This window comes from Falco peregrinus, chromosome 3 (genome assembly GCF_023634155.1).
Source record: "Falco peregrinus isolate bFalPer1 chromosome 3, bFalPer1.pri, whole genome shotgun sequence".
Taxonomy (NCBI): Eukaryota; Metazoa; Chordata; class Aves; order Falconiformes; family Falconidae; genus Falco; species Falco peregrinus.
In genome coordinates this window covers 118,045,587-118,065,155 of record NC_073723.1, presented here as the reverse complement: position 1 = coordinate 118,065,155, position 19,569 = coordinate 118,045,587, and the positions used below count along the sequence as shown (strand labels likewise).

Here is a 19,569-nt window from a genome sequence, read left to right as displayed (position 1 = left end):
GCCTTGAATGGTAGTAATCAGAGGCTCCCTAATTACTCCAGGCTACAGAAATTGGACTTCCTTCCCCCCACACACACCCCCACCCCCACCCACCACCACCCCATGGCTTTCAAAGCAGAAGGGAAGAGAATGAAAGCTGTGACTCCCGCAGGATGTCTCAGCAGGCTTGATGGGGCAAGCGGTGTGAGCCCAAAGGGATCTGCCTTCATCTCTTTTCATTTCTTCCCTTTTGTCTTTCCCGTCACATGAAAGCCATGCGATGATGCTTGACTCCACACCTTCATGTTTCTGGAGCCTTTTGTAGCTGCAGGGATGAGCTCGGGAGCAGGTTCTTAAACCCCTTGAAATAATTTTAGAAGATTCCACACATTTTTGCTTTGACAAGAAGTCATGAGTGGCCATGGCCTGGTCCCTGATAGTTGAGTGACTACAGACGGTGAATAGACTGGGCTGCTCTCAGCTGCTGTGGTTTTTGAGCCCCAAGTCCCTTTGCCTGTCACCACAGGGACAGAGGTGACGGGGCCCTGGGCTGGCTCCCCATGGTCCCATCCACAGGAGAATCCATGATGTCAAATTCAGGCAGGAGCAGGTGGAAGAGAAAAAAGGAAGAGCTCCAGACAGCTGCTTCTTTAGCACTTTTAATTAAAACCTGAGCTTAATCTTCCCAGACACTGGCCTTGCCAGCCTCCGACTCCGAGGCTGCGCAGAGCCCGGCTGTGGCTGCGCTGCCTTGCAGCATCTGCAGGGCAGGGGAGCAGGGATGTGCTGAAGGTCACAGCTGCCCCTTGCTGAGGGGGACCTCGGCCACCACGGCAGCTGGCACCTTTGGGGAGGCTCTGAACACCAGTGGGCTCAGCCAGACCAGTGTCCCTGGCTGTGCTGGAGCACTTGCTCCATCCCATCCCCGTGTTGCCTGGGGATGTGTGTGCTCAGGTGCAAGAGCAAGGAGCCCCTGGGCTTCTTGCAAAGCATCCTGCACCCCCGCACACCCCGCCCGGGCAGCCCAGGACCCTCTGCAGGCACAGCGGCAGCTTCGTCCGCCACAGCCTCTCCTTGCTCCGGGACCACAGCTCAGCTTCCAGCCCTCCTCCTGTCCCATCCCTGCAGCAAACTTCGGCGCCCCTGGTTCCCCCCCTTCTCCTCGTTTCCCCCCCTTCTCCTCTGCGCCCCTCGTTTCCCCCCTTCTCCTCCACGCCCCTGGTTCCCTTCCCCTCTGCATCTTCCCACCCTGCTGTGCTCATCCCAGAGGTGGGGGGGGTAGGGGGTGGGTTTCTCCCTTTCCCCTAATGGCGAGGGGGAGAGCACAGCCCTGTGCGGGGATGGGGGGACCGCCAGGGGTGACAGCCGGGTTTGGTGGCAGTAGCCCGGGGGTGGCTCCCTGGGAATGGAGGATTCAGCGGGCTGCAGCGCCCTCCTGTGGCGGACAAAAATACGGACATGGGTGTGATTCGGGCTGCGCAGCCGGGATGTGGCCCCAGATGTGCTGCACAGCTGGAGGCAGGGGTAAGCCCGGCCCCTGGCTGTCCCCGAAAGGGTTTAATAATCTGAATTCCTCCCTGAAAAGAATGATGATGAATCTCCCCATTTGTCCAGAAATGGAGACAAGTGCTCAACAAGGCTATTCCTTCACCCCTCCTAATAATGATTTGTTATTATTTGGGGCAGAGATTGGACGCTTTCCAGCTGTTTCATTTCCACAGATACTTGGGTTTCAATCTCTCTTGTCTCTGTAATAGCATCCAATCTGCTATTTATTGGATGAATATTTATGAGGGCTCTGATGAAGAGGCAGATTCAGAGCGCGTTTGCCACTCGTTGGAAGCAACTAGTCTGGCCCCTAATTAGTATGCAGCCTTCTTAATTCCTTGATTAAATTCCAGCTTGCAAATAAAACATTTGCAATTCACTTCCAAACTTACTTTTTTTTTTTTTAATGAAGGACTGTCCCCTCAAAGTTAACTGATTGCACGTTAAGTGACAAGGCAGGGGGTTGCAAAGGACACAGAGAAGGTAATTTAAATGGAGGAGGAGTGGAGGATACTTCTGAAGAGTCTGGGGACATGGGGACAGATATAGATCCATGTGGGAAAGCGCTTTGCTACGCAGCGAGGTGTGTAAGGGAAGAGTAGACGGTGCTGGGTCTGCCTGGGCTGGGAGCTGGTCCTTGCCAGGATTAGCCCCCTCCTGCTGAAGCGTGCCCGGTGGGGCTGCGACCTGCGGGTGGTCCCAGGGCTGGTGGCAGCGATGCTCAGTGCCACGGGAGGAACACAGCCAGCCTTTCCCACCGCCACTCCCTGGGATTTGTTACCCTGCCAAGCCGAACATGCTTTGCTAATAAACAAAAATTGATTTTTATTTATCTTACAAAGCGAAGCCCCATTGCTCCCGCCACACAGCTTTAATCCTTTCTGCTGTCGATGGCAATAATGAGAAAGACACCTGCGGATCCTCTTAGAGCCGCAGGCTTCCTTTTTAACTATTAAAAGATCAATACCCTTTGCAAGGCTGCTAATAGTTTTCTGGCCCATTTGATTGCGAGGGGCCTTGGGCCGACTTGGTCTAACTTGAAGGTGCCCGATGCATTTCTGGTAACTTTACCCAGTCTCCAACCCAGGGAGTTCAGGGGCAACAAATTCCTCTGCACATTTGCAGTGGTGCAAGAAGAAGAAAAAAAAAATAATGAGTTTTTGCTTAAGCAACCTATGGAGCAGTTGAAATCATCCTCGAGGATGGGAATGAGCAATTGAGACACCCAATAAGAGCCTTAAAGCAAGAGAAAAGGGAATTTCAGCCCTCAGATAATCCCCCTTCCCAGTATAGTCCTGGTTTAATGCAAAGAAATCAACACATCAGTTCATTGACAATTCATCTAATTTTTATTGTCCATTTTTTAAAAAGTTGGTGGGTCTCTGTTCATAGTTATAAAATAATCCTATTTTACAAAGATTTACAGCTCTGTGAGTGCCCAGCAGTGAAGAAGGCTGGATCTGGTAAGTCTTTTAAATTATCAAAACACAATTTTTGGTTGTTCTTTTTTCTTAAAAAAAAAAAAAAAGGAGGGGGGGAAAAAGGAAATGAGCAATGAGCCGATTCAGCACCAAGCAGGACATAACAGTGAGAGGGTTTGTATAAAAGAGAATTTATTTCTTTGGGAAGGGGCACAGGGAGCGGAGGGCGGGCAGGTAATGAACCCCAGCAATGAGGACAGGACTTGGCGTGACCTTTCTTTATTCCTCCCCGTCCCCCCAGCTGTGGCAGGGGGGTGATGCCTACACCAAATTAAATTCCCGAGGCTGCGTTTCCCCTCTGGCAGCTGCCCCAAGCCCAGCACCCTCCCACAGCCGGGATGGGCAGAGGTCGCTCCCTATGGATTTGCAGTTTTCTGGTCTTTTTGCTGCCAGCCCTGGCATGGGTTTGCCAGCCAGGTCTGCTGCAGTGCTGGTGCCTCTTCAGTAGATGGGTCCTTTGACGGCCCCGGGCTCGGTCAGGCGTGCAGCGGCGTACGCCGAGGCTCCCAGGCAGGCGGCCGGCTCGCAGAAGCCCGGCAAGCCAGTGGGACCCGGCAAGCCCGGCCGGCCAGCCTCTCCCGGGGAGCCCGGCAAGCCCCGCTCACCAGCCTTGCCATCCAGCGCGTGGCCAGGGATGCCGGGGAGACCTGCAATGGGAGCGTGGTCCTCAGCAGGTGAGTGGGTGCTGAGCCCAGGCTGTGCCGGGGCAGAGCAGGGGCTGGGATGCAGGGAACGCTGCCAGTGAGGATGGGGATGCGTTAGCGGAGCAGCACGGCAAGTGCTCTTCTCCCAGGCAACAAGCAACAGGACAAGAGGAAAGAGCCTCAAGTCGCACCGTGAGAGATTTAGAATATTAAGAAAAAATTCTTCACTGGAAGGGTAGTGAACAGGCTGCTCAGGGATGGGGTGGGGTCTCCATCCCTGCAGATGTTTAAAAAACATGTAGACGAGGTGCTTAGGGACGTGGTCTATTGATGGACTTGGCAGTGCTGGGGTAATGGTTGGACTTGATGATCTCAAAGGTCTTTTCCAACCTAAATGATTCTAAGTGAGCAATGCCGAGGGGCCAGGAGAGCAGCTGGCAGAGCTGTGGGCAGCGAGGAGGCAGCAAAGGGCGCTGCAGGTCAGGGATGTGCGGGATGAACCCATGCAGGTTTGCAGGGATGGGCCAGAAGCTCCCGAACCACTGCTGGGTTCCTCATCCCACCAAGGGGCGCAGGGCTGTGCTGCCCAGCAGGGACCCGTGGTCCATGCTGGGGGCAGGGGGGCTTACCTGGGATCCCCGGAGGTCCTGGCATGCCTGGGTGGCCACGGCCGGTGTCTCCCCGCTCACCCTTCTCGCCTCGCTTCCCTGCAGGGAAAGAAACCAGGAGGGAAGGACTTGCAGGAGCTGCAGATTGAAACACAGACCCTGCAGAGCTGGGGAGGGGGCTGCCCATGCTCAGGGACTGGGGTGGGGGTCAAGTGTGGCAGGAGGAAGCAGTATCAGCCCCAGGGAGGGTATTTTGTCCGGCATGGTGTGGGTACGACCACCCCCCACCTACCTTTAGGTCCTACGTTGCCGATCTGCCCAGCAGCACCCAGGATGCCGGGGACACCTCGAGGTCCCATGGGTCCATGTGGGCCTTGCTCACCAGGTGGCCCTGGGGGACCGGGGGGTCCAGGGGGTCCCATGGCACCGACTCCACCCAGGGCAGCTCTCTTGGCACTGACTGCCACCTCTGCCAGCTGCTCTGTAGGGCAGAGAGAGGATGCGGGATGGGACACGGAGGCAGCCACCAGGCCAGCGGTGCCCCACTTGCCCCCTCACCTTGCAGCATCTTCAGGACCACGTCGACGATGTGCTGGTCCCCGGCATCCCGACCCTGCCAGCAGTGAAAGGAGGGACATGCCGTAAAGGGAGATGGCTCCTTCTGTCCCCATCTGCACCCGCAGAGCTGGTCCCATCCTGACCCTCCAGCTCAGAGCACCCCCCTGCACCCAGTGCCACCTTCCCACCCTTCTTCTTTTCCTGCTTGGTCCCAGGACAAGTGCTCCAGCCCCAGCTCACACCATGCCTGGCCACGCTACAACCTGCTCCCAGCGTTAACTTTCTGCAGTCCCATTTTGCAAGTCTAAAAGGAGGGTTCTATGGAAAAATTCTGTCCCCAGGCAGGCTGCAAAGGCACATGTTGGAGGTAAGCCTGCTGCTGGTGCTGTATGCAGTGAGAAATAATTAATTCTTCTTTTCCAGAAAGGCAGGATCGCAGCTCAGCCCTCCTGGAGAGCTCATGGGGGAGCACTGGCAGCTCCTGAGCCAAAGGGCAGCCTTTTCCCAGAGGAATGGGTTGGTAAGAAAAGGTGGGAGGCAATTCACCTGCAGCGCTGAACAAGCCGATGGCAGAGGGGCACTACCTGCGTGGTGCGGGAGGCGCGGAGGGGATGCGGGGTGCTGGGCGTACTCACCGCTATGCCCCGCTGGCCTGGCATCCCCGGCACACCACGCTCCCCAACGAGTCCTCGTGGGCCAGGGGGTCCCGGGTAGCCTCGTAAGCCGGGTGCTCCTGCATCCCCCGAGGGGCCGGGGAAGCCGAGCTCGCCCTGGATGCCTTGCTGCAGTGGGGATGAAGAGCGGCATCAGGAGTGGGGAGCTCAGACCTGCCCTGAGACCCACAAGGCTTCCAGTACCAATCACCGCAGCCAGGCTCTGAACCCCAAAGAGGGTCTGAACCCACATCCAGGGCTGAACGTGGTCACTGAAGCCCTTCTCCAGAGAAAATACTCTCTGAGGCCACCAGTGTGCAGCATGCACCAGCTCCATGGATCACCACTGCCTTGGTCAGGAGGATCACCTCCAGCTGCAGCTCCTGCAGAGCCACCCAGCACAAAGGTATGGGGAGCCCCTCGCCCTCAAGCCCCCCGTCACTCACCTGTCCCTTCGGCCCTGGCTCGCCCGATTCACCCTGGGGACAGAGGACACGAGAAATGCAATGGGGAGACGGCATTAATTTAGAGGTGCAGGTGGGGGGAGGCACAAAGACAAGCCAGGAGTGCAACCGCAGCTGCACTGGGGTGCAGTGCTGCAGTGCCTGGGGCCGTGCTGGGCAGGAGACCCCAGCGTGGGCAGGGACCCCTGTCCAGCCCATGTCCCTCCACCCCAGCCCAGGAACCACCGACAGGGACCCACCTTCTCTCCCTTCAGCCCCGCCAGGCCATGAACACCGGGGTCTCCCTAGAGGCAAGGCAATGAGAAATGAGAACCTTCGCTGCCAGCACCCACCTCCCCCACAGCCGCTTTAACCCCCTTCCCACCCGCTGTGCCCCACCGGGATGCCAGGGGGATTGATGGAGAGCGCATGATGTCGCTGGGTGTCAGCCCCCTGCAGAGGTGGGTGCCAGCCCTGTTAGACGTGGGTGTCAGCGATTCCCCACCAATTCACCGAGGGTGATGTACTCACAATGCTGCCTTTGGGGCCGGTTTTCCCTGGGGAGCCCTGGAGAAAGGCAAGCGGGGGTCAGCCCAGCTCAGCGCAGCTTCCCTGAGCTGGACCCCAGAGCAGCCCACCTCCTGCACCGGGAGCAGTCACCTTGTCTCCTTTGACTCCAAGCAAACCTTGGGGTCCTGGGATCCCCGGTGGACCCTGCTCACCCTTCGGCCCCTAGAAATCAAGGTAACATAGGAAAAAGAGAAAAATGAGTGAGAAGAGGCAGTGGGAAGACCCTCCTCCCCCATCAGGGCATCCTCCCCATGGCAATGAGATGGGTGAGCAGCTCCCCATTGCCTCCAGTGGTCCAGGCTGCCCCACAGCATCCCAACCTGCCCCGAATCCAGCCTCTTGGGGGGATAGCTCAGAAAATGATGAAGGAGCCTCCCCTCCAGCTGTGTCAAGGCAGGGGGCTTCGCCATGGATGGGGCCCCATCCCCCAGGAAGCCAGAGGGACAAAGGTTGCTTTTTGGCCATTTTCCACCCTGGGAAAGCCTCTGAGAGGGGCCAGGCAGCCCCTCACCGGGCTGGGAGGAAATTCCTCTCCCAGCTGGGGCTGCAAACCCAGCATGGCCCTGGGACCGCTAATCCCCATGCTACTTGCCCCATCGGCTAATCCCTCACCCCGGCAGCCAGGCACAGCGGGACGGGCGCGTGACTGACCCCGGCCACGATCAAAGCAAGAGGTCCGTGCAGGCGGTGCCAGCCATGCCCCACTGTCCCCATCCCTCCTCCCCAGCCGCACGCCCGGGGCTGAGCATCCCTGAGCCGTGCCAAGGCGAAGCCCGTTTCCCAGCCCGGCTGCGGGCACAACTCACCGCTTTTCCCTGCTCGCCGGGGGGGCCCACGAGGCCACGCTCGCCCCGGTCACCCTGTGGAGACCCGGGAAGAGAGCAGAGTCAGGGGCAGCTCCTGGCAGTGCCACAAACCCTGCGGTGCCCCGGACTCACCTTCATCCCAGGGACACCCGGCGGTCCCTGCTCACCCCGAGGTCCAGGCTCACCCTAAGAGGGGAGGAAAAAACAAAGAACAACTAAAGCCCCCAGACCAGCTGCTTCTCTTGGATTTGCATGCCGTCATCTGCCCTTCATCCTTCCCCAAGGAACGTGTGGCCCTGTCCTTGTCCCCTGCAGCCACGCCAAGGGCTGCCACTGCACCGCATGGCCAAGGAGGTGCTGGATGCAGGGCTGGATGTGGCCCCAAGGGCTTCCCCCGTGAGGAAGCTGCTGGGGGGGCAGAGGGAGAAGAAAGGGCAGGGGGGTTGAGGGGGAGGATAAAATGCCCAAATCTGCTTTCTGTTTGACAGCAAATAGAGGGGAAAGAGAGAGAGCAACCCCCAGACCGTGCCCCGGAGGAACATGGTGACCCCTCTGTACTTACAATCTGCCCTGGGGCACCGGTGACGCCAGGATGGCCCCGAGCACCCGCTTCACCCTGCAATGAGGAAACAGGGGGTTCAGGGACAGCAAGGACAGGGAGGGGACAGCATGCAGACAAGGCTGTGGGCTTAGGGATGGAGCGTGGAAGCTGCCGCAGCACCGTGTAGGGTGAACAGGGCTGCAGGACGCTGGGAGGTGGTCACTCTGGTCCTGGCTGCCCCAGACCCACCTTGTCTCCTGGGCCACCTTTGCTTCCCGGCTGCCCTGGCAAGCCCTGTAGAAATAAAACTGGGATCAAACCTTGAGCACAGCACCGGAGGCAGCACTCTGCCCTGCGGCAGCATCTGTGCTGGGTGCTGGCCCCACACCCTGGCATCACCCGCAGCTGGGGGTGCACCCCACTGGTAATGGGGTACCTGCCTGGGTGGGGGGATCCCACCCTCCCATACTCACAGCTTGTCCCCGGTGTCCCGGTGTTCCTGGGCGGCCGGCTTGTCCCATGCCACCCTGCAAGGGACAGGGAGGGTGTTACCATGTGATGGAGAAAGATGCAGAAATGAGGTGTCCATGGGTGGGACAAGGGACTCCTGGTTAAAGGGGGACTCTGCCCTTTACCCCTTGGGGACAGCCACACTCCGCTAGTCAGGAGATGCCACGTCAAGGGTGGGGACCTTATGCCACTTGCCATCCCAGTTATTTCCAGCAAGTGCTGGTACAAGGAACACGCCCATTCCCCATTCCCGGTGCAGGCAGCCCCTGCCCGCAGCAGCTCACCTTCGTGCCTGGGATACCTGGGGTCCCATCTTTGCCATCAATGCCCGGGAGACCCTGCAAAAGGGGGAAGAATTGCTCAGTCTGACACCTCCGAGAGGGATTGAAAGGGTCATGGTGGGTGCAAAAAGCTCGTGGTGGGGACACTCCAGCCCTCTGCTGAGCCAGGGTGCAAGGAGGCAGGATGGCCCCAAACAGGACAGAGTGATTTTCCCCTTGCAAGGGGCTCAGCCCTAGATGTGGGTGGGGGTGCTGCTGGCTGTACTTACATTCTCCCCCTTGGGGCCGATGTCTCCTTGGGGGCCCCTGATGCCACGACCACCCTAGAACAGGAGAGAGCCAGCGTTATTATTCCAGCTGCCTTCTTGGTGCAGGATACGGAGCTGGGAGAGGGAGGAGATGCCCACCAAGGGTACCCCAGCAGAGCCCCGCTCCGTGCCAGGGAGTGGGGCAAAAGGGGGCATTGGCATCACACAGCGCTGCCCTCCCCATGGGGTAGGTTACCTACCAGATCTCCCTTCTCACCGGGGTCCCCGGGTGGTCCTCTGGGGCCTTCCCTGCCCTGCAGAGGAGAAAGACAGGGGCTGAGCAGTGAAGTGTGGGGTCCCCCACCTGCCCCACAGCCCCTGGGATGAGGGAGGGCACTCACCGGCCGCCCAGCCGCTCCAATGGTCCCAACCATCCCCTTGTAACCAGCAGGACCCTGCAAAGAAAGCATGGGGTGGGGGTGAATTTGTCCCATCCCAACCTCAGCCCCCAGCCAGGTCTGACCCCACTAGCAAAAGGCAGCATCCAGCTCCCCGGGACGGCCAAACAGCCGCGTTAGTGATGCTCCTGGGAAGCAGCCGCCAGGCTGGGAAGAATCGCCACGGCAGCTGGTCCCCCTGCCCCCAGAGCCAGGCACAGCTGCCCCTGCATCCCACCGGCACTCACCGTCTCGCCCTTGGGTCCCGCCATCCCAGGGTAACCCCTCAAGCCCTGCGGTCCCTGCGGGGAAGGAAACAACAGCCAGTTCAGCTGGAAACAGCCCCAGGAGCAGCCCAGGGGGAAGCCGCAATTAGAGGAAAAGCCGGTACTGGCAATCAGCCGGTTTTGCCAAATGCCAGGTATTGCAGTCCCGCCGCTCGCTCCTAATTCTGCAGCCCCCCACCAGGTGCCTTTCCAGCTGTCGGTTCGATAACAGCAACGGGCCCAAACTGGTGCTGCTTCCCCCACCAAAGCTCTTGGCTTCAAAGCAGTTTTGCCCTTTCCCAGACCGGAGGGGCTCAGCCCCTTAATTGCTTTTCATCTTCTAAACGCTCAGCGAGCTCAAACAGCTTTAATCCCCACACCCCCGCGGTGCGCTGGACACTGCACCCCCCGTTCAGGTGGGGTCAGGGGGGCTCAGTGTACATGAGCAATTTGTCCCTGGCCGATGTGTTATCCATGTTAACATGTGCCAACGACCGAGGTGCTCAGGGATCCATCAGGATGCAGCTTTGCCACCCTCCTGGTGCCAGCTCCATGGCTGGGAGGAGGAAGATGGATGGGATGAAGGTTTCTCTCTGGTCCCAGCAGTGGGTCCCCAGGAGCAGAGACACGCTGGGGTCATATCCCCAAGTGTCTGGGGCCAAGCACAAACTGGCTGCCCCCAGCCCCTGGGGCACGCGGAGGGCAGAGCAGCCAAGAGAAATAAGTATGTTACCGGAGGGCCAGGGATGCCTTGTTCTCCAGAAACGCCAACATCACCCTTGGGGCCCTGGGGAGGGATGGAGATAAGAGAGGTGAGTGTCGGGGTGGAGCAGGGGTACAAACCACCCTGGGCACCCAAGACCCCCTCAACTGGACTTGGCAGATGGGGACAAGTGTCCCTCCCAGGGAGCCACTGTGGAAAGACCACCCTGCCCACCCTCTGTCTCCCAGCCTTAGAACTCCCTCCTCTCTCCCACCCCTTTCCTTCCTTCCCCCTTTCTCTTCCCAAAGCCCCATGCCCTCCGGTCCAGCCCCACTCCCCCAGAGGCAGGCACACCTGGCTCCTGCCGGGAAGCTGCCGGAGAGGTCACTCACCTGCTTGCCCTGCCTGCCGGGCTCCCCGAGGGCACCGGGGCGGCCTCTGTGTCCCTAGGGACAAAGAGGAAGATCGTGAGCATCCCTGGGCAGAGCAGCAGGGCTGAGGCAGTTCCCTGATGGCCACATCACCCAGAGTCACCCTGCCCACGACGTCCCACCCTGGGGTGCCTGCTGGTGATATGGCAGGGCTCAGCATCCCACCAGTGACGTGGTAGGGCTCAGCATCCCACAGCTTTAAGGCAGTGCAGTGGGGATGCTCACCGGGTTTAATCCTCCAGGCTTTGCAGCACAGGGAGCCTGGCAGTGGCACGGCAGGGGCTGGGGCTTTGGCACAGGGTCTCGCTCCCCAGGAAGGGGCTGCCAGGAGCTGGGGAGCTGCAGGGAACCTCTCCCATAGCACCTTTGTCCCCAGGGCTCTCTGTGCACACATGTCCTCGTGCTCCCAGGGGAGCACAGCAGCTCCTGAGCTCCCTGTGCCTCCTGGCTGGGGAAGGCTCCTCCACTGAGGCACAGCCCACTGGAGGTGACAGTCCCTGTTGACTCCCTGGCAGCCCCAAGGCTCCCTTACCTTCAGCCCCTGCAGTCCCTGGGGGCCCTTGGGACCTGGTGGGCAGCTGGTCGGGCACTGGTGGGGAAGAAGAACACAGACTGAGTTGGAAAAGGACCCAGAGGCTGCGGAGAAGCCATGCTGGGAGGGACAGGCTCCCACACCACGCAGTGAAGCCGGACTGTGCGGTGACACAAGGGGACCCACTGCTCACAGCACAGTATCGGCTGGGGACCCTGCTCCTCCCCACCCCATCAAGCCCCCAGTTACCAAATGACACTGGTGGCTGCATTTCAGGCCAGGGCAGCACACGTCCTTCCAGTGGCCATTACCCTGCAAAAGCCTGCGGAAGGGACAAGGTAATGGCAGCTCTCACCAAGAAATCAGCGCTGCCTTCCACTCCCTGGATGTGTCCCGCGGGGCCCTGGAGGGAAGGAGACCATCAGCATCCAGGGGTTAATACCAGCAGTATTTTACAGGAGGGGTGAATGTTACACCTGGGAGGGAAGGGAGCAAGGCACGGGGCAGGAGGTGGGTGCCAGAGCCTGAGTCCCAGCCCCAGCCCGGGGCTGAGCCAGGGTGGAAGCTTCTCCCTCCCACAGAAAATGCTGGTGACTGCGGAGATACTCACAGGTTTCCCTGGAGGGCCTGGGGGGACCCCGTGGGCCATCGGGTCCGGGGTCACCCTAAAAAAGAACAATCCCAGAAAAGGAGATTTAGCAGGCAGGAAGGTGGCAGTTACTGCCAGAGCTGGGGTGGAGAAGGGTGACGAAGCACCAGAGACCCAGGCTGTCACAGCAGGAACTGGGGCATCCCCCAGCCATGAGCTAGGAGGGGATGGATGGCATGAGGGGACCTGGCTGCAGGCACAGAGTCCATTGGCCCTGTGTCGCCACTGTAGGACCCCACTCCAACATTATGGGGTCATCCCTGTTTACCCCAGGAGCCCTGAAGTGCGGAGAAGCGGATGCTGGTGTAAGGAGCAGGGGGTTTCCCATGCCCCCTCCTGGCCCCTCACCTTGGGTCCCAGCACTCCAATCTCTCCAGGAAGGCCAACCTGGCCTGGAAGCCCCTTAAAGAGAAGAGAGACATTGACCAGGTGAGAGAGTTCAAGCCCTGAGACCCCCCCTTTGGGGCTGCTGAGATTTGAACTTTTCCAGTGCAACTCCAGGCACGGTCCCTGGCCACCCACCCCAGCCCCACAATCATGGCACTTACGGGTGGTCCTGGCAGCGAAGGACCCTGCAACAAGAAGAAAGACACGGTTGGTCCAAATTGTCCAACTCCCCCAAAACCACCAGCATTCCTGCCCCAAGCAGGGCAATGTCCATGCCACCACCAAGGATGCAGCTTGGGGGGATGGGGTTGGATCCCCACTCCGCTCCCACCCCACTCGTGGGTGCTGAGGGAGTGGGTGCTGGAACCAGGAGCAGGCGCATTACTGGTGCCCACAGGAAAGGCAAATACTCACGGGGAGCCCTGGTGGCCCTGGGAGTCCGGGCTGGCCCTGCCAGGACAGAAGGCGAGAGTCAAGAGCCGAAACAGGAAGGTCTGGCTCTGCCAAGCCCTGATCCGCTGCGAAAATTCATCCCTCCCTGGCCCCAGCCCCAGTGCCCCGCGTTGCCAAACACTCCATCACCCAATTCCTGCATCCGTGCATCCCCTCCAGGGTGGCGGGGCTGGTCCCAGCCTGGCCAGGCTCTGGGCAGGGAAGGTGGGAGCCCGGAGCGGCTGCCCCGGAGCAGCCCCTCACTCACTTTAACTCCTGGCCCACCGATGGGCCCTGGCTCCCCTTTCGCTCCCGTCAGGCCCTGCAAGAGGAGAGATGGCAGGAGGTTATCGCCAGCCCTTCTGCTCTCCAGCCAGGCGTTTTTGCTGGGGCTCTTTCCATCATGAGGGGTCAAGGGTTATTAGCGGGGAATTTGTGCGTATCGCTGCTGCGCACATCAGGCAGCAAACCTGGAGATGAAGCCTGTGCCTGGACCCCAGCCCCGATGGCACAGAACCTCGCAGCAATGCTCTGCAGCCCCTGGGAGCTGCCCTGCGCTGAGACCCCACACCGGGGCTCAGCAGGGACCCTGGCACTGCTGGGCACATCCCGCACAGCTGCCCCAGCCCCAGCACGGAGCTTGGCCCATCCGTGACCTCGATTATATCAACTCCAAGTCACTCCCTGGCTCCCCTGTCCCTTGCTCCAGCCAGGCGAGGGCTGCACTCCTGCCAGGTTGGGATCCCTGTGCCTGACGGCTTGAGCATCACTCACGGGCTAACATCTGCACGCTGCCGGGCATGGCACGGGTGGAGAGCCCCCCAGCCCCGCTCTGCTCTGCATCCACATTCAAGGGAGCCAACCTCTTTTGCAGGAAGATTAGCCTGGATGAATAATGCATGCTTGTAATGATAGTTATTATTCTATTCATTTATTATTGAAGGATAATTAAACCCCCAAAGATTTATGAAGTGCTGCCCAGAGACTCAAAAGAGGACTCTGTATTTTGGGTTTCCTTTTGATGAGCACCTTCTGGTGCTCACAGGTGCTCACCCGTGCAACACTGCACTGGGGATGGGGGACAGGCACCCAAACCTCCCCAGGCACCCATCACACAGCCCTGCGTACCCCGGGGGGGGGGAGCGTGGGGCCATGAGCTGGCCCAGCACTGCATCAAGGCAGGGCAAGGGGGCAGCTCAGCCCCCTTTCTACCCACCACCTCTGCCCTGGGCTCTGCTGCTGCTGGGGAAGGGACAGTGGGGAAGTCACTGATGCCACCAATGTGGGTGCCAAGGGGGTGGCTCCGGGGAGGGGAGTGGGACACGGGGTTGCTCCAGATTTATTCTGGGAGAAACAAGAGCTGAACCAGGGCTCAGGGCAGCAGTTGCTGTAAAGGACAAGGAAAAGCTTTTTTGTGCTCAGGGGTGTCGGTGCCGTGCTGTAGCTCTCCTGGCACAGGTCTCACCAGCGTGGGGTGGAGGGGGGGGACACTTTCGGAGCCTGGGCAGTGGGAGAGGGTGGCAGCAGCCCTTTGCGTGCTCTGCCTGTGTTTGCTGTGATTCAGAGGGTGCTTTCAGCTCCCACACCAAAGGATTTTGGCACTTTCTTATGTGCAACAGAAAAGGACCCTGCTGTGACCCGGGGGCTGTGGCCAGGGATGCTGGGGTGGGCGTGGGGGGGGGGTGGTACTTACGTCAATGCCCGGCTTCCCTGGGGATCCATCTGGACCGGGGGCTCCAGGCTCCCCCTTGACACCCTTTAAAAGAGGAGAGGTGTAGGGGCAGATTGGAAGTTGCTCCTTGAGAAGGAAAGAGACCACTGGGGAGCTGTGGGCAGGCATGGGTACTTACCGGGGACCCAGGGGCTCCAGCAGGGCCTTTGTCACCCTGGGGAAAGAGAAGAAGGCTGTAAAAAGGGGTCTGTCACCCCACAGAGCCAGGCCCGGCAGCACAGAGGGCTCAGGACCCATGTCCCCCCATCCACCTCCCCAAGCCAGAGCAAGATGCTGGATCCCCCAACGTGGCAGCCAGGTCAGGATGGGGCCGGCATTGAGAAGAGAGGGTTGTGCTGGGGTTGTGGGAGGGCTGTGGCTGTTCTGGGTATAAATAACACTAAAATAACACCCTGGGCGCAAGTCTCAGAGAAAGGGCACTTTCTGCTGGCTCACAGATCTCCCCTCTGTTCAGGCTCCCTCCCCACAGCCCGGGGAGGGTCCGGAGCCACATCGCTGCTCTAAGGACTCCTCACCTGGGTGTCCTGCTCCCCGCCAGCCCCCGGATCCCCCTCCTCACTGGGCATCTCTGGGCTGATCCCTGCACCTAACCCCTCCAGGCATCTCCACTGCCCAGCCACGGGTGCCCCGAGCACCCTGCACCGAAACCTCCCGGTCACTGTGCTCCTCAAAAACCACTTCAGGCCCCATTTCCCAAGGTGGCCAGGAGGCCACGGGCTGCCATGCTGGGGAGGTGGATGGAGGGCGGTGCAGGAGCTACACTCCCCAGTGCCATCACTCTGCCATCACTTTGCCACTGGCAAAGCCAGGGATGCTCCATCTGCCCCAGCCCAGGAGCAGCACAGTGCGGGAACCGCACGGCATCGGCATCCTCTGCCCTGTGCCGAGCCTCTGCCCCGACACAATGTCCCTCTTTGTGCTGCAGGTCCCCTCCCTCCCCCCCTCCAGCCCGCACAGGTTCCCAGCTGCGCCATACTCACGTCAATGCCATCAGCTCCCGGCACTCCTGGGGGACCAGGGGGCCCTCGCGGGCCGGGCTCTCCCGGTGGCCCTCGCTAAGGGGAAAAAGGGATGGGTCCCACGTTCAGGAAGGAGCAGCAGGACCCCAAGAGATGCTGGGGGTCAAGGGGAGCCCAGGGCGCAGCACTTGCCACCAGCACGTGCTTGGGGACCTGCCTCCAGAGAGCTGGGATGGAATGAGCACCCCAAGGCATCAGAGCTCTGCCCCTCCCCACAGGTCGTGCCCCACAGCAAGGGCATGGATGCAGAAATCCAGGATATCTTCCCCCACGCTGCCATAACCAGCACCCCATCCCCTGCCCGGTTTCTACCCCATCGTTCCCCCCTCCTGCCCCAACGGAGCAGGGTCTCGATGGGGCGATGGCAGCGCTTGCAAAGGCCCCTCTCGTCTTGGGGGTACAACCCAGCCCTGGGATTTCGAAGAACACCAGCAGGATTTAGGTGCCTGAAGCTCCAGCACGAAACGGGGACCCTCGAGCCCCTCCGTGAGAGCAGTGCTCCTGCACTGGGCTGGCTCGCTGCCCACAGCACCACTCCACAGCATCACACAAAAGCACCATTCAGCCGGCGGCAGCGGAGCTCCCCGAGCAGCCTGGCCCCAGCTTTGAGGTTTGCTCAGGGCTCCGCAGGAGCGACTTTGCAAAGAAATCTCTGTTATCCTAACGGTGTGTTTGGGGGGAAGAGACTCCAGTCCCAGAGACCGAACCCCTGGTGTTCCTGGAAATGAAAACCAGACAGGCTGGCTGGGGCTGCATGCCTGCGACTCCTCTGTCACTTATTTATTTTAAAGTGAAATATATAAGCATGAGAGGTGTTGCTGGTTTGGTCACAGGACCAGGAAAGCCCCGGCTGCACCTTGGAAGCGAAACCAGTGGTTGGGGTGGGAGCGAGCACCGGTCCCTGGGAGCACCCATGAATGACACCTTTGTGCTGCCCCAATGATTTCCAAATGGTTCCAAATAGTTCCAAGAGCTCCCACGTCCCTCTTGCTCCGACCCGAGCCCACTGCCCCGGCCAGACCCTGCCACCACAAGCCCATGGGCATCCCGGGGGGCTGCTTTAGGAAGGGAGCTGCCCCCCCCCCACCCCAGCTCTCCACAACAAGGCTGTTTGTGCCGGCAGGCAGCTCAGGAGCCACATGAGAAGATTTTTCCAAAAATCTTTCCTGAAAATCTGATTTTTGCAGTTTGCAAGGCAGGGAGATTTTTCCTCTTTACAAATGCGATCCCAGGAGGAGCACCGCCTGCCCCACTCGCATCACTCACCCCAGGAGCAGGGGGACACCTTGCCTTCACTTCTTTCTGATACACCTTCTCCTGCCCCTGGGTGAGTCCCGAGAGCCCACCAGGACCCCCAGCCCCTCTGCCGCTGGTGTTCCTCCCTGCTGCCCCTCAGCAAGCCCCCACAGAGCCCCAGGGCAGTCCCTGGAGGGTCAGAACCCCCCTTAGTACTGCTCAGCCCCCCTCAGCCCAGCTCCGCAGCGTGTCCCAGCAAAGCAGAAGAAAGTAAGCGTTTTCCTGGTGGTGGGAGGCAGAAGATCTGGCAGCCGCTGGGGAGGGAAGCACCAGAGAGACCCCCATCATTACCCCAAGGGGAAAATAAAGCTCAACTTGTTTAGCTAATAACTCCCAAATTTCAAGGCATGCAGCCCAGCCCTGTCCTTATCCCATGGGACTGGAGGCAGCTTTCGGCACAGAGAGGTCCCCAGTGGGTTGGGGCTGTGGGTCCCGGCTGGGGGCTGCTCCCACCCCCCACATTCCTGGGAAAAGTGAAGGAAAGGTGCTGGGGAAATAAGCAGAAAGTCCCAGGGATGCTCAGCACTGCAAGCGAGCATCTGCGACGGGGGAGATGGCGACCATTCCCTCTCCATCCCCTCTCCGTCCCCCAGCCCAGCCCGGCGCAGGGGGGTCCAAGCAGAAGACTTACAATCTGGGCCAGGCAAAGGCAGGCGGCATGGAGCAAGAGCCCGAGCTGGAGGATGGGGGAGCAGCCGGCCATGGCGAGGGCGGCTGGCACCGAGCGCCGGTGGCCTCCTCTCGCTGCGCTCAGGTACGGCAGCAGCCCCGACTGCAGAGCCGGGCACGGGAGGAGGAGGAGGGGGCTCATTAATATGGAGCAGTGGGATGAGGGCAGGCAAGCAGCCCCAGCCCCCCCGCCCCTGCTCAGGTGAGCCCGTGGCTATTTTGGGCTGGATGGTGCTGGAGGATTTGGCACGTCGGTGGCGGAGGATTTGGCACGTCGGTGGCGGAGGATTTGGCACGACGGCAGCGGGGGATTTGGCACGAGTGGCACAAAGGGGCTTTAATGTAGGCAAGGGGCTGAGAGAAGAGGGGGACAAGCTGGGGGGCTGCTGCTGGACCTGCACAGTGAGACCCCAGCCAGGATGTCTGTGCAGGCACCCCAGGGGCACCAGGGTGTCCCCTGGGATGTCCCCCATCGTGATGCCCACACCAGTGCCATGGGGCATCGTGCTGCCCGGGGCTGGGGCTGCGGTTGCCCCCACACCCTGTGATGGGGTGGGCACTGGGAGCTGGTTCCTGCCACCCCAGGGAGGGTCCAGGGGGGGGCGGTTCTGACGTGTCTGACCCAATCTCTGCCCTGTGAGCCCCCACGCAGCCCCAGGCAGGGCAGCTGCCCCACTGTGGGTGCTGGGGCACCCCTGAGAAATGGCCCCATGGCCCCAGCGTGGCACGGGGAGGGGAGGGGGGCTACACCAGGGGGTCACCCGGCTGCTCCCCACAGCCCTGGCAGGGCATGAGGCCCCCGTCCATGGGGGGACGGATGCCCCACTCACCACCCCCCAAGCCCAGCTCCCCCCACCTGGCTCAGCCTTTGCTGGCAGCTGCCCCCCCCAGCTCGCCGCCCCCCGACTCCCACTCCCGGGGATGGTGGGGATGATTCATCTTGGCGATTTCTTCCTCCTCCTCACAGAGGGCTTGAAGGCTCCATGATGAGATGCTGAAGTCTGATTCATTGGTATTGGGGGGGGGGGGGAGGGGGGGGGCAGTGGCCCCCAGGAGCCAGCAGGCTGCCACCTGTACCCCAGTGCAGGTCAGGGGTGGCAGAACAGTGGTCTGCGCCCCATCCAGTGGGCACGGGGCCATCCCAGCACATGGACCAGTTGGGGCTAATGATGCACCGCTCTGGGCTAGTACCCTCTCTCCAGTTCTTCCTCCCACGTGCCAGGTGGGCACAGGGAAGGCCGGGGGGCTCCTGCCCTCCCCACGCCTCCGAGAGGTGGCAGAAGCCCTTCTGAGCTGCGCTTACACCAAAACCTGCTGTTATGAGACAAAAATCCTTATGGCTCGAGGCTGAATGCACCTTCTTTTCAGAGCATCTAAATTTGGATTCCTCAAATTTAGGAATCTGAGACCTCCTTGGAGCTGCTGGGGTGTTTCTGCTGGTGCCTGAGGCGGGCGCATCCCAGCGCTGCCACCGAGCCCAGCACCTTTCTGGGACACGAGTGTCACTTTTTGGAGGAATTATGTAATTTTGAGCGCTGCTTAGATTACTACACAGTGACATTTATTTTTTTTTCCTCCTTTTGATGCCATTGCTCATTTGATTGCAGCTTTTCATGCGTCGCCGTTGCTCAAATTCTCCCCCCAGCACCCCAGCACGGCAGCACCAGGGTTTGGCTTGTCACCTCCGTCTTTTTTCTCCCCCACTAATTTTACCGTGGGATCCAACTGGAACATTTGCCCTTGACCAGTACTGTGTCCCCCTCCCCGAGCTGCAGGGTCTGCCCCGCTGCCCCCAGGGTCCCCCTCCTGGGAGGATGGGAGCCCTGGTGGCCTGGTGGCGGGCGGTAGGCGCAGAGCTGTGGGGCAGCCCCCGTGCCGCTGTGGGGCCAAGGTGTGGGGCTGAGCCTGGCCTGGGTCCTGATGAAGGTGCAGAGCAGGGACGTCCCCCTATGCCTCCTCCAGGGAGCACCCGCTGCACAGCCCCCCCAAACCCCCTGCACCCCACAGCCCCCCTCCATCCTGAAGCCAGCACCCCAAGCCACCAGCCAGCCAGCACCCCAAAACACCCCAGCAACCTGAACCCCCCCACAGTCCCCCCAGACACACAGCCAGCACTTCCAGGCCCCCCAGGCCCCCCAAGCCCCCA

The 19,569-nt window shown here is 60.5% G+C and overlaps 1 protein-coding gene across 1 annotated transcript; it reads right to left on the bottom strand.

The window, feature by feature from the left end:
* Positions 1-2,853: 2,853 nt before the first annotated feature.
* COL9A2 (collagen type IX alpha 2 chain) lies at positions 2,854-17,564 on the bottom strand. The gene is given in 33 exon segments (XM_005239800.3): positions 2,854-3,655; positions 4,282-4,359; positions 4,553-4,741; positions 4,819-4,873; positions 5,454-5,600; positions 5,918-5,950; positions 6,175-6,219; positions 6,446-6,481; positions 6,575-6,646; positions 7,291-7,344; positions 7,423-7,476; positions 7,853-7,906; positions 8,081-8,125; positions 8,305-8,358; positions 8,626-8,679; positions 8,892-8,945; positions 9,131-9,184; positions 9,272-9,325; positions 9,556-9,609; positions 10,307-10,360; positions 10,669-10,722; positions 11,240-11,296; positions 11,595-11,642; positions 11,850-11,873; positions 11,875-11,904; positions 12,237-12,290; positions 12,437-12,460; positions 12,690-12,725; positions 12,976-13,029; positions 14,401-14,463; positions 14,558-14,593; positions 15,420-15,494; positions 17,386-17,564. Coding segments are annotated over 33 exon segments (2,073 nt in total). The 5' UTR covers positions 17,458-17,564; the 3' UTR covers positions 2,854-3,449.
* Between the last annotated feature and the right edge of the window lie 2,005 nt (positions 17,565-19,569).